At 42.9% G+C, this 14,524-nt stretch overlaps 1 protein-coding gene across 5 annotated transcripts in view; it reads left to right on the top strand.

The window, feature by feature from the left end:
- Positions 1-6,253: 6,253 nt before the first annotated feature.
- Nfat5 (nuclear factor of activated T-cells 5) overlaps positions 6,254-14,524 on the top strand; it is an 87,437-nt gene continuing 79,166 nt past the window's right edge. For 2 of the 5 annotated variants that reach the window (XM_003751872.6, XM_063278043.1), the window contains exon 1: positions 6,254-7,633. In XM_003751872.6, coding sequence (XP_003751920.1) covers positions 7,561-7,633 — 73 coding nt within the window. In that variant the 5' untranslated portion in view covers positions 6,254-7,560. 5 annotated transcript variants of the gene reach the window in all.

The raw sequence follows: 14,524 nt of genomic DNA on the forward strand, positions 1-14,524 counted from the left end.
AAGCTCAGGTATTTCTTGGCATATTTGCATCCACACATCATAGCTCTGGTGCATTACGTTGCCAACGGAAGTGTGCAGGGGCTTTGCCCTGCACAAACCTCGCCTTTTCCCAGCTCCTTAGACAGATGCTGTTGGAGTGAAGAGATGTGGCTATGCTCGGCGAGAGAGTAGGAGGAGAAACAATGTGGTGTGCAGAGTCCACATTCTTTCCTTTATCCCTTTCTCAAATGGATGGAAAAGCAAACAGATAATTTATTTGCAGATGCCCGTAAGGATTCCTTTCCTGGTACTTATCGAAGCATCCGGATTTGTTTACAGAGTAAACGTCCGGGCTAAGTTTGCTTCTTAGATCTGTCCTCTCCCACCCTGCTATGGCCCTGATAACCCTCCATTTGTGGAGAATAGATTTGCTTCATGCAGAGGAGTTTTTGTTTTAATATATATATTTTCTGGATTATATGTCTTTCTCGCAGAAAACTTATGAAGGCTCAACTTTTAACCTTTGTTTCTTAAGGGAAGGATGCGTGTATGTACTGAATGAAAAGAAAAGGAAAGAAGGAAGGAAGGAAGGAAGGAAAGGAAAGGAAAGGAAAGGAAAGGAAAGGAAAGGAGGACATGACTGTACCTAGTTATGGGGGAGAAGATGATTAATCATATATAAAAAGAGAGAGCCTGGGGTTGGGGATTTTAGCTCAGTGGTAGAGCACTTGCCTAGCAAGCGCAAGGTCCTGGGTTCAGTCCCCAGCTCCGGAAAAAAAAAAAAAGAAAGAAAGAAAAAGAGAGAGCATAACCAGATGCAGAGACATCAGAGAGAATCTAAAGTGAGCATGACCCTGAGCCCGGTCATTGAGGTGATAGGGGCGCCCGGCTGGGGTGGGGTTCGGGGGGTGGGGCAGAAGATGGAGAGGCCAGGAGGGAAAAAGAGCAAACGGGACAGCGGAGCCAAAATGGCTGGATTATATGGGGTAAAGCAGCCCAGTCAGTGTGATGTTGAGTTCAGGGTAGGGGCAGGGTACTCCCCCTACGTAGGGACTGAGGGATGCTGGGAGAACCTAGAGGTTGTGTCGGCTTTGATTTGTTAAAAGAGCACCTGACTTAGCCATTTGCCCTGGGTTTGAGGCCTAACAGGTAAAAAGGTTGTAAAAAAACAAAACAAAACAAACAAACAAAAAATCACATGCCAGTTTAGAGAGTTGACAAGTCCCCCGAAGTAAACTAGTGGACCTCTGGATAAAACTCATAGTATAAAGGTCAAGAGGAAAAATAGGAAATTGTAAAACCTCAACGAGTTCATAAGCTTGGTCAAACTATTGTCACTGCTAGCTAGAAGTGGGTACTAGCTACATTCAGTAAGTAATTAGAGGTGGAAAGGCCTTCTCAAAGCCAGTAGTAGGACTTGCAGGCAGTTTGCATATGTTTGACTAGCCTAGAGTTGGGAGGGTTTAAAGACCTTACTTCCTTTCTTGGTTTAATGGGTCCAGGAGTTTATACTTTCTCATTGAAATTTCTTCCCACTAATCCATCCTTTGTATTCTAGAGCACTTACTCTTTTTCTCATTGTTTACTTGTCTTTTAGATTCAAGTTGATTGAATTGGATCTGCAGACTCAGATTGAGTCTACTCTAATAGGGCAATACCGCAGGGCAACGTGAACAAGGATAGCCCTTACTACAACCCAACGTAAGGTCATAAAATTACTTAAAAAATTATAATTTTTTTGCCTTTTTTTTTTTTTGGTAGCTAAACTACACAGGTCCCAAGCGTTAACTTTTTAGAATTATTACTATGTTTTATTTTGAGGCAGGGTCTCACTGTGTATCCTTGGTAGGGCTAAATGTAAATCCAGCTGGCCTTGAACTCATGGAGACCTGTCTGCCTCTGCCTCTTGAGTGCTGGGAATAAAGGCTTGTGCCACCGCATCTAGCAAAGTTTATTTTATTATTACTTGTAAGTGTGTAAGGCATCCCTGCATTTGTTTACATTTGCTTTTGGATACACTTGCACACCAATGTGTGTGTGCTGGTCAGAGATTGGCCTTCTGGATTCTTCTGTTGCATCCCACCGTATTTTTGAGATAGGGTCTCTCAGTGATGTGAGAGCTCACCTTCTTAGCCAGACTGTTGGCCGGTGTGTTCTGCAGATCTTTCTGTGTCTGCCACTCAGCACTTCGGTCACTCACACGCATGGTGTTCAGTCTTCAACCGGGCTGTTGAGGATCTGAGCTCAAGTCCTCATGCTTACTTTAGCAACCGTTTCATTCACCGAGACCTCTATTCCCTACCCCTAAACCTCAAGGTTGTAGGTGACGACCTTGTGATTCACTGTCAAAAGGCTGGACATCCCAGCACAATCTTGAGAGACTTAACTGCCTCTAAACAAGGCATCAGGTCTAAACTGACTTGGACAAACTCATAACAAGAAACAGGTATTTTATAGAATTAAACGTCTGGTTATAATAAGACAAAGGCACTTTGGAAGATAGGGGAATATTCTAGACCTGATGTAAATAGTACAGTCTAGTTTCGCCTTCAGGAATATTTGCTAGAACATGTTTTCAGTGTGATACTGATACATAAACATAACCAAATATAAATTTAATTAGAATTTCAGCACAATGAGGTCATCGCCATTTCCCACCGCTATGGACTCTCTTTTATTATAAAGGACTTCCCAGGGCGGGGCCAAAAGAATCTGCGGTCCAAACTTTCTTCGGCCGATTACTTAAATCACTCTGGAAAATTTCCTTTCAGGTTTTGTGTTTGTTTAGCCAGATTCCTTACAATATATGTGTGACTAAAATCATTTTAACAGCCTTAATTGTATTACAAGGGCAATGGTTCTGTAGGTCTTGTGACAACACATTCTTCTGTATGAGTTCATTTAATTTCTTTTCAGCGGTTGATATTTGAGACTCTTTCATTTACAGTAGATCCGGCTACCACTGTTCATAACAGTGCCTAAGCAGGTCCAGGAGGGGTTAAAGAACGCTGATATAAAAACTGCCACTCTGTTATGTAATCTGTACAATTTGGAGTTGAATCTGGGCTCTGGTGAGATTATCAAATGACTAGGGAATACAGTATTTGATTGGGAAGTAATATAAAACAACCATGCACACTGCTACATCTGTATATCTGTCCCATGAACCTATTGTGATCTTTTTATTTTACAAGAAGCAATCTCCAAATTTAGGATGTTTAAATGATTTAATTTTTGTCGTTCTTCCTTGTCTTCCCTATTTTATGAAGAAGTACTGGCAGTGGGCTGTGTCTAAAATGTATCATTACAAGAATTACAGAGAAAGGGAACAGAATTGAGACATTCATGAACACACAGGAGAGTACCATGAGAATGAGAAACCACATTTATTTGTTTGTTTTTTCTTTTTTTCGGAGCTGGGGACCGAACTCAGGGCCTTGCGCATGCTAGGCAAGCGCTCTACCACTGAGCTAAATCCCCAACCCCGAGAAACCACATTTAACTTACAAAGTATATAATGATCAAAAAAAGGTTTTTTTTGGGGGGGGGAGGGGAGAGAAGGTCTCAATACATAGTCTTGGCTGGCTTAGAACTCACAGAGATCTGCTTGCCTTATCTCTCAAGTATAGGGGGTCAAATGTATAAACCATTTCATCAAGCTGCTTTTGATTTGTAGTGAAGCACGGTTTCATGTAGCTCAGTGTGGTCTTGAACTCCCAAGCACTGGGGTGACAGCATATGCCTCCATATCTAACTGGGTTTTGTCTTCTCCTCCTCTTCTTCCTCCTCCTCATCCCACCCCCCTTCTTCTTCTTGATACAGGGTCCCATGTACTTGATTCTCCTGCTTTCACCTCCTGAGTGTTGGGGTTACAGACCCTTCCCCTGCATTCAGGTCATATCTACTTACTCACTTGTGACTGGAGCTCCTGAATTCTAGGTTAGGGTCACACCGGGCACATAACCAAGGGTGATCTCGAACCTCTGCTCTTTTGCCTCTACTGAGGTTGTGACACTAACCTATCATCACTTAAGTGTTTGCAGAGCTGGCAACTGAAACCAGGGCTTCATCCATGCGGGGCAAACACTTTACTGAGCCACAGGAGCCTTTTGTTGTTTTGCTTTTGAGACAGAATCTCTTTACATAGCTCAGGCTGGCCTCGAACTCACTGCATAGCCCGAGCCATCTTTGAAAACTTGCATGTTCTTGCTCACCATTCATTACAGGCGTGAGTCACCAATCTTGGCTCATTAAGTCACGGAGTTTGAAAAGAATAAAATGAAAATCTAGTTTCTTTGTTTGTTTGCTTGCTTTTTGTTGTTCTTTGAGACAAGGTCTCAAACTGTAGTCCAAACGTAACCTCCAGCTCACGTCGATTCTCTTGCTTTAGGTGTTTATGCTGTAGATATGGGCCAGCATGTTTGGTGTAAATCTAGGTTTCTATGTTGCTGCAAAGCATGGACACAAGAAAAAAAATTCTCCTTCTAAATAGTTTTTCAGGGCTGGTGAGATGCTCAATGATCCTTGAAACTCAATGTAAAGGTAGAAGGAGAGAACTCATCTCGCAAAGTTTTCCTCTGACTCAAAATGTGCACCGGGGTACATCTGCCCACACTAGGTTTATGAGCATACAGTAGTACATACAATCTAAAGATTCAATTGAAACAGTTCTTTGAAGGATGTTTCTGTGGAAGGAGGGGCAGTGGATTTTCATTCATTTCCTTATAGCAAATGTTTGCTGTGCATGGTGGCTCATGTGTATAATCTCAGCACTTAGAGGCTGAGACAGGAGGATCACTGGATGTTTGAGGATAACCTGATCTACTGAATGGTAGGCCAACCTAGGCAACAGAGAGACTCTGAGTCAAAATTTTACACAGAGAGGGAGGGGGAAGCAAAGCAGAGGAGGAGGGGGAGGGAGGGGGAATTTAATGCAGGGCCGGCTGGAGTGGTAGGCCCTGGGCCTATAGAATGTCAGTCTAGAGAATTAACTGTCAAAGCCAAGTCACACTTAGTCACACTTTGGAGGATCCCTCTTCTTTTTGCTATTCTCTAAGCAGAGGAAATTTGATCAACAAGAAAGCATAATGGAAAAATTCAGTAAAGGTCAGAGAAGAGCTGAAAGAAAGGGGAAGAGGCCTTGTCCCTTCTTGACTTGTTAAGTAGGGTCAGAAAGGGGATTTCCTAGACCCTAAGTGTGTTTCAATTTCATAGGTTTGGCGAAAGGAATATGCTCAGCCACTCGCCCCGCTTCCTCAGTACCAAGGCTCAGCCTGGTACACTGTAATTTCCTCTTCATGTATTATGTAGTGACTAATGGAAGGGCTAGGTCACCAACCAATGTTGTACTCCAACTCAAAGCTATAGGATTTCAATTGTCCTTAGTGTAGTTGGGCAATAGGAGGCTTGAATCTTCTCTTATCAAATGAGGAGGGTAGCAGTTATGAAGGGATTTTCCTTGGGACTTGTTACAACAGAGTACAGTGGCCATAGAAATTTGAGGGTAGTTTCCTGTTTTGCTCTGCTATGTCTTGGGGTGGCTCTAAAAACCTTTCTTCCCTTGGACAGATGAAAATGCTCACAGGGTTCGTTGTTAATTACCACTAAGAATTCACTGAAGATGATTGGGCAACCTGTATCAGATGTTCAGATGAAAGGATCGGTGGCTGCTGATGACACAGATGTAAATTCTAGGTCTGCAGGTTAAGCTCTGTCAGGGGCCCACCCCAGGGATGCCTGCGCTGGGCCTCTCTTGCTCAGAGACTCTTCCCCAATACCAGCATTCTGAGTCCAGGTGAAGTGCCCAAATTCACAGAGTCAAAACCTTGTGAAAGATTTATAAATCCGCAGGGTTTTAGGATTTGTGACTAGCTTTGTAGACCCATTACTATAAATCAAGGCATCTCGAATACCTCAAAAACACTGCCCATGTGGCTGCTGGCATCAAAAAATCCCACTTAAAATTAAAAATTATTTTCCAAGATGCACACCCTGTGCTCCAATTGATATTTTAATAACTCGATTAAAAATTTCCCAGAAGTCTATTAGAGTCAGGAAACAGTCTGTGGTGTAGGTGAGGATTTGTTTTTGCAACGGAAACTTTTAGCCCCCATGAACAGAGCAGCCAAAAAAACTCATTTACATGTTTTTCCTCCATTCTCCCTTAGTACAGTGCAAAATGAAAACCTGTTTGGAAGAATATGTTTGCTTCTCTCTCTCTCTCACTCACTCACACATACACACACACACACACACACAGCACATGATCCAATTTTCAAATCGTCTTTTATTTTCCACTCCGGAGTAAATTCGGGTATTCATTATCACATAAAATTCGGGTATCATTACACATAAAATAAAAAAATTAAAGCCAGGCATGGTGGTACGCTCCTGTAATCCCAGCATTTGGAAGGCTGAGTCAGGAGAATTGCCCTAAATTTGAGGCCAATCTAAATCTACCTGGTGAATTGCAGGCCAGCTAGACCTACATCACAAAATCTCGTGTCTAAATAAATAAATACAGTTGCCATGAATGTGGTGTGGGTAACCTGGCAAGCACATCTCTGAGTCTGAGGCCAGCCTGATCTATGTAGTGAGCTCCAAGCCAGAGAGGGCCAACAAAAATAAACAAAAAACACGAACAAGAACAACAAAAAAATTCACAAACAAAACTCAATAACTCCTGGTGGGGGTGGGGTGGGGGGTATTAGAGCATGGTTTGCCCTTTGTTAATTAAAAAGTGAGTCTGACAGTCCTTGGCCAGCTCACTGCAGAAACTGCTATGAAAATCCCCGAAGGGCTGGGTTGCTGTCCAAGCCATGGAACTCTATTCCCCTGTGCGAGCTCAAGCGTGCGGGCTTCGATGGCTGCAAGTCTCTGGAGGTCTTTGCGGCTCCTTGCAGACATCTAGGTCCCGAGGGTCTGTGTCCTCCTAAGTACAGCACGGTGTAGGGCCGGCCGCCTCAGGCTCGCCGCCACCAGGTCGTGGCAAAAATCTTTTCCCTTCTCAGGGCCCCAGAAGCCAGGCCGCCTCCCTCCTCCCTCCCTCCTGGCGGGGCCCTTTCCCAGCCCGGGATCAGCAGCAGCCGCGGCAGCGACGGCAGGAAGCGAAGCCCTTGTTGATGCTGTTCTGTGGCGCGCCTGTCCGCCCTCCGTCGGCCACCAGGCTCTTCCGGGCTCCCGGACCTCCCCCCTCCGCGCGTGCGCAGTGCCTCACGAGGGGGCGGGGCTCAGATTCCTGTCAGCGGCGGCGGCGGTGGCGGCGGCCGTCAGTGTTCGCTGAGGAGAAGCCCGAAACGGACCCGTTGGCTCTCCCTCTCCCCTTCCCCGTCCGAACCTTCTTCTCTCTGGACTCACCGAGAGTCAGTTTTCCACTCCACAGAGCTGTTCTCCACTCCGAAGCCCTTCTCGTCGCTCGGCCGGGTGGGAAGTGACTGCCCTCGAGGAGGAGGAGGAGGCAGCGGCTGCCGCCCTCGTCTCACCGCCCCCGGTTCGGTGCCCGCGGATCCCGGAGAGGAGGTGCCGCCGCCACCGCCGCTCCCCCCCTCCCGCTGCCCTCGGGCCGGGCTGGGTCGAGCTGCGATGCCCTCGGACTTCATCTCATTGCTCAGCGCGGACCTAGACCTGGAATCGCCCAAGTCCCTGTACTCGCGAGGTGAGTCAGATGGGGGGTGGGGGGTGGGGCGTGGGGGCGGGGAGCGCGAGCGCGTCGAGTCCCGGGGGGTCCCCGTCGGGGCCGGGTTCTGGCGAGGTTGCCCCTCACGAGAGTCCTGGGCCGGCCGCGAGGGCCAGGAGTGATCTCGGAGCTGCGGAGCGGCGCCCCCTCCCCAGCGCAGCGCAGAGTGGCAGGGGGCTCAGGTTCCTCGCTGCCCCGAGTCCTCTGCGGCCCCAGAGGTTCGCAACCTGCCGGTCGGCGGATCCGGACTCCACCACCCTCGGCGGACTGCTGGTCCAGTCCTCCCCCGGCAAGGGAATCACCCCACTGGTCCCGCTGCTGGAGCCGCCCGGGGGGGGGGTCGGGGCGCCGCGGCTCATGTACCCCCGACTCTTCTCCTTGGCAAAGTTGCCCCACGCCGGGCTGCGTGGCCCCAAGGGGCTTCCGAGCTCAGGGTCACCATTTTTTTCTCCCTCTGGTCTTGTTTGTGCGCGGTCGTCCTTACCCCCCCCCTCCCCGGCCTAGTCCACTCCCTCCCCATGTCGGGACGGCCCCCCTCGGCCAGGCGTTCTTCCTTTCCTCGTCATCTTCTTGCCTGGAAAAGGCCCCGATCTTCTTTCTCTCTTTCCACCTCCGTGACATTCTAATTACTTCTCCTCTTTTACAAAGATAGGGATGCCCTCCCTGGATTACTTGTATACCTCTCCCTGGAGTACCAGGCTCAGTCCTGCCCTTTAAGAAAAATTCTCTTCTTTGCTGTTCAAGAGCTTCGTGCAGAGAGAAGGCAATGAACAGAGATTCCCATTAAAAACTATTTTGGCCAAGGCCTGCAGGGGATTCCCAGCATCTAAAACATTAATACTTGAGGTGATCTCTGCTGGGGTTAAATTCCTATACTGGACACCACAAGAATGTGTCAGAACAGGTTTCCTTTCCAAGGGGTATCAAATCAAAAACACCCCCATCTGTGCTCATTGCTACTTCTTATACCAGCGAGAGAAGGCAAAAGACCGTTCTATTATATTTTTTAAAAATATATCATGGTGAACCCTTTCCCCGAGAAATCCATCATTTCTCCTATTTTTGGTTTTACCAGAAAATTTCATCTCTTCGGGGTGGAGGAGGACTTCAGCCTGGCATTAGTGTATTTATATTAAGTGAATCAGAGGGATATGGTTTACCCTGGAAGGTGCCAGACTTTATAGACTTTTGAATTTGTACACAGAGTCCTATTTAGTAACTGTTAGGCCATTGTCTGTTGCTTTGATGACTTTAGATGGCAGTCACTATCCTGTAGACGTTTTTCAGATATTACCTGAAGTTTAGAAATATTGAAGTTTGAAGTGTCATAAGGAAGAGAAAATATCAAGAGATGTTCCTTAGAATAGGGCTAATGCACAATTTGATGCTAAAAATAGTCAACACAGTAATACCATTTGGGCAGTAATCATCAGATAATTTTCCATGAAACAAATGCTTTATCAAAATCTAAGTTTAGCTTTAGAGACCAGTGTAGAAGCAGCCCAACCTTCCTTTTGCAGAGAACAGACTAAACTAATATGGGCTTAGGCTCTTAAAAATACATAATAGTTATGTAAGAGATGTATGCTATCCTTGGCATTTTTTCTCATTCAGCATAAAAAGTACTTAATGCTTTTTGTGTTTTTCAGATTCTCTGAAGTTACACCCATCACAGAATTTTCATAGAGCTGGACTATTGGAAGGTCAGCAAAGTGGCACTGTACAGCATATTGTGTTAGTGTGCAAAGGCTCTCTCTGATGAAGTGGAAGTGGGAAAGTGGGAAACTTTGCAGACTCACACAATGTAGGTTTTTTGCTAAGGACCCTGATCCTTCTTTTAGAGCAGCTAAATGTTTCAGTGGATTTCATTGCTGTGCTTGAATTGCTTGTAGGCCGTTGTATCTGCTTTGAGAGGCCTTGGGAAAACCCCTTAGGGTCATTTAAAATTATGTGTTGGGTGTTCTATTTTATAGTATTTCCGTTAAATTGTTCTTAAACACAAACTAAATTTGAAAAGATTGAAACATAAGGATGATAAATTAATAAATGCAGCAGTGACACCAAACACATACTTAGTTTGAAAATTCCAAACAGAAAACTTTTGGATGTTGTAAATTTCAAAACAATATATAATGTATTTACCAAGTATTGATGTTATTTCTATTTCATTATATGTAAGGATAAGAAAAGCTACATATAGGAATGGTGCTTAGAAAAAAAAAAAAGGCCCCAGGAAAGTTCTGGGAAAGTTAATAGGATATGTACCTTAAATAGCTGACAATTGCTTAAAAAAAACCCAAACAAACCATTTTTTCATTGTAATAAATATTTTAACTCTGCATTGTTTCGATAGATTTATTTTTTAGACTTTACACTTTGAGTTTTAGGGACTTGGTGTTAGTTATCAAGGATAGTCATTTAATTTCTCCATTGTATAGAGCTGAGAAACAAGCTGAAAGTAAGAGGCGTGGGGGGAAAGTTCAACATCAGCAGAAACAATGCTTTCTGTGTTATAGTCAGTACTCCTTACACAAAGCCAAGCGCTACTGTGAAATATATGTATCCAGTGACATAACAAGTACTTTATGATCTCTTTGGAAAAGGCTTTAAATATTTTCATAGGACTTCAATATAGCTTTTTTTTCTCCCTTAGAGGTAGGTAGACCTGTAGATACAGTGGAGGAAGTGGGTGTTGTAATTCAGCTTAGGTTTGAATACCAGTTTAGCAACTTCTTCAGCGCTGTGACCTGAGGCAAGTGATTTTACTATTCTAAACTTCATTATTCTTTCTACAAAAGTAGGTATCTCCTTAATGAGGTAATGTGTATTAAAATGCCTAGTTACAGTGTTTGGCTTTATTTATTTATTTATTACTATATTATTGGGCAGACAAGGGATTTACTTATTTACTTATTTTTGGGTTTTGAGACAGGGTTTTACTGTGCATCTCTGACCTGGAACTCCTTATATACCAAACTGATCTGGAACATAGATCTGCCTGCCTCCTCTTTGAGTGCTGAGATTTAGGGGTATGCTATAATGCCCAGCAGTATTGGGGATTTAACCTGGGGTTTTCAAGAATGGGGCAACTGAGCCTTGGCAGAGGGGTATCATAATCAGATTATCAGGAAGTAGAAAGATACTGAAAATGTGTTATTTAAGAAGGTATTTTATAAATGTAAGGGTTTTTTTTGTTGTCTTTGAGGTTTATTTTTGAGTGTGTGAGTGTTCTGCTTGCCTATATGTCTGTGTAGCATGTGTGTATCTTGTGCTCACAGAGCCCAGAAAGATCTGTGTTGGATCCTCAGAGACTGGAGTTACAGATGGTTATGAGCTGTCATGTATGTACTGGGAATCAAGCTTAGGTCCTCGAAAAGAGTAGCCAGTGCTCCTAACTACTGAGCCATCTCTCCAGTCCCCTAAAAGTTATTTTTTTTTAACTTTAGCATCAGCTATATTGTTTTAGCAATATGATTTAGAACATATAAAACATCCTCAAATATTTACCAGTTATATTTGTACAGAGAGAGAGAGAGAGAGAGAGAGAGAGAGAGAGAGAGAATATATTAGTATGACGATACTTTTTTAAAAAGTACAATCCAAATAGAAGAGGCATTTTTAGAAGTTTTTTTTTTATTTTTGTTTTTCAAGACTAATATTTTTGTTATTGCTGTTTGTGGCTATTTTGTTTTGTTCTGTTTGAGACAGTCTCACTAGGTGGCCCCTGTTGTCCTAGAACTCACTCTGTAGACTAAGCTGACCTCAAATTCATAGAGACCCACCAGCCTCTGTCTCCCAAGTGCTGGATTAAAGGCATGTAGAAGTATTTCTTATTGAGGGAGATTTTTAGGTTTTGTTCTTATTGTTTATGGTGATATGAGACCATATATGTCTGCATTGTTCTATCTTTCCTGGGGAATATCATAATCAGATTACAAGGCAAGATGAAAAAAGGAAAAATGTGTTAATTATTTAAGGAGGTAGACTTTTTTGTTTTTTTGTTTTTTGTTTTGTTTTGTTTTTGAGACAGGTTTCTCTCTGTAGCCCTGGCTATTTTAGAATTCATGCCATAGACCAGGCTGGCCTGGAACTCAGAGAGTTCTGTCTCTGCCTCCCAAATGCTGGGGTTGCTGCCACTGTGCCTGCCGTTGCTGCTACTGCCACCTGATCATTGTCCAACTTTAAGAGATATTTTTAATGAGTTTATAGAAATACAACCATTTAATATGCATATTACATGCATGTACCTATGTGTTAATTTTTAACTTCAGTTGAGAAGATATCTTAAAAAGATCACCCTTTTACAGATAATATTTCATTAACAGCTATATATATTGGATTTTTGACTCAATACATCATGAATTTGATTGTTTAATATTTTAAACAATATTTAACATTTATATTGCCCATCGTTAACTTTAACTTTTAATTTAGAAACTTTACATTTATTTGTGTATATACACGTATATACATGCACTGCCATGGAGGACAGAGGACAATTGTAGGTAATTCTCTCCACTATATGAAATTTTAATTTAACTCGTCTGGCCTTGTGACAGGTGCCTTTACCTATAGAGCTATCTTGGCCTGTGAGAAATATATCTTAAATAATGTATAAAAGCAGAGACAACAGAATGCCAGGTCTTGTATGCCCGTCGCCAGGCTTTAACAGTTTTCAGTGTCTTCTTTTTACCTTCTATTTCCCAAGCGTACTTTAAAATAAGTGGGTTATTTTAAAATAAATACCAAATATTGTAATCATTTCATATATAAACACTTTAACATTACGGTGAGTTCTTCCTTTTTAAAAGGTTTTGTTTATTAGTAACATAAAAGATAAAAATGTGCATGATTGTCTTGCCTGCATTTCCACATGGTGTGTGTAGTACTCTCACAGGCAGAATGCAGGCAGCATGAGGAATCCAACCCAGCCCTCTGCAGGAAGAGCAGGTGCTCTTATCCTCAGAGCCTTCTCTCCAACTCCAAGGTTTTTTTTATTTATTTATTTATTTATTTATTTATTTATTTTTATTTTTATTTGTTTGTTTGTTTGTTTGTTTATTTTGGTTCTTTTTTTCGGAGCTGGGGACCGAACCCAGGGCCTTGTGCTTCCTAGGCAAGCGCTCTACCACTGAGCTAAATCCCCAACCCCGGTTTTATTTATTTTTAAAACATTTTTACTTAAGTGTGCACGAGTAAGCAGATATACTCGTGGGTCCCTAAGGAGACCAGAAGAGGGCATCATATCTCCTGGAGCTAGAGTTAGAGTTAATTGTGAGCCATGTGAGGCACATGTGTTGTGGGTACAAACTCTGCTCCTTTGGAAGAACAGCCAGTACTTCCAGCTGCCGAGCTAGCTCCAACCTCATGGCGACTTTTCTTTTCTTTTCTTTTCTTTTCTTTTCTTTTCTTTTCTTTTCTTTTCTTTTCTTTTCTCTTTTTTCTTTTCCCCCCTCTTTTTTACTTTCTTACTCCTCTTTCTTCCTCTTCCTTCCTTTTCCCCCTCCTCTTCTTCCTCTTCTTCTTCCTTTGTTGTTTTTTTTTAAATGGGGGAGTTGTTTTTGTTTTTTTTTAAAGATTTATTCATTTATTATATATGAGTACACTGTAGCTGTCTTCAGACACACCAGAGGAGGGCATCGGATCCTGTTACAGATGGTTCTGAGCCACCTTGTGGTTGCTGGGAATTGAACTCAGGACCTCTGGAAGAGCAGTCGGTGCTCTTAACCACTGAGCCATCTCTCCGGCCCTAAAATAGCGTTTTACCATGTAGTCTTGGCTGGCCTAGAATTTACTATGTAGACCAAGCTGGCTTTGAACTCAAGATAATGGCCTGCTTCTGCCTCCTGAGTGCTGGCCTTAAAGGTATATTCTACCAGCGTTGGCTTCTTGTGTTAATGATTTTGTTTTGGTTTGATTTTGTTTTTTCCAGACAAGGTTTCTCTGTATGGCCTTGGCTGTCCAGGAACTGACTCTGTAGCACAGAGTTCAAGTCTTGCCTTTAACATACAGAGATTTACCTGCCTCTGTCTTGAAATGCTTAGAGGCATGAGCTGCCACCACCCAGCTTTTTATTAATTTTTGAAATACTCTGTTTTATTCTAAGAAGTGTATATTCTAGTTCACTTCATTCTTTTGATTCTCCTTTGCTGTCTTTGCAAGATGGAATATTAGGAGGCTGTTGATTCTGGTGTATAAGTATCTTGTAATCTGCACTAAAATTGCAGTCCAAGCAGGCAAGGTGGGTGAGGCAGGAAGGTTGCAGAGATGGAAACAAAGCTAGTGGGCTCCAGGCTGCAGAGTGTGAAATTGTATTAAAAAATATGGTGAGAAAAAAATTGTTGAGCATAAATCTCTGCAGAGTGCTGCATGTTAACAGCTTACCACTGAATTTTTTAAAAACATTTACTTATTTTATATTGTGTAGGCATGTGTTCTATAGTACCTATGTGGGGTTCAGAGAACAGTTTTCATAAATCAGTTCTTGGCTCTCTACCATGTGATTCTAGGGAATCACATCAAGTTGACAGGTTTGGTGGCAAGTGCCTTTACCTGCTAAGCCATTTGCTGGCCCCATGATTCACTGAATTCTTTCTCTGTGTGTGTGCATGTATGTGTATGTATGCATGCATGTGTGTATCTCTGTATAAAGCCCAGAAGTCAGTCTATCCCTACTTTCACTGAACCTAAAATTAACTAGTTTGGCTAGGCCTCTCTGTGCTGAGATTATACACACAGGTAATTTTTTAAGTGGGTGCTAGGTCTTTAAACTTAGGTCTTTATGCTTACATAAAAAGCACTCTTGTAGAGCCAATTCCCTAGCCACCAAACCCACTCATGTTCATTTATTTCTCTCAATAAATTTCTTTT

The sequence above is a fragment of the Rattus norvegicus genome, chromosome 19 (assembly GCF_036323735.1).
Source record: "Rattus norvegicus strain BN/NHsdMcwi chromosome 19, GRCr8, whole genome shotgun sequence".
Classification (NCBI taxonomy): Eukaryota; Metazoa; Chordata; class Mammalia; order Rodentia; family Muridae; genus Rattus; species Rattus norvegicus.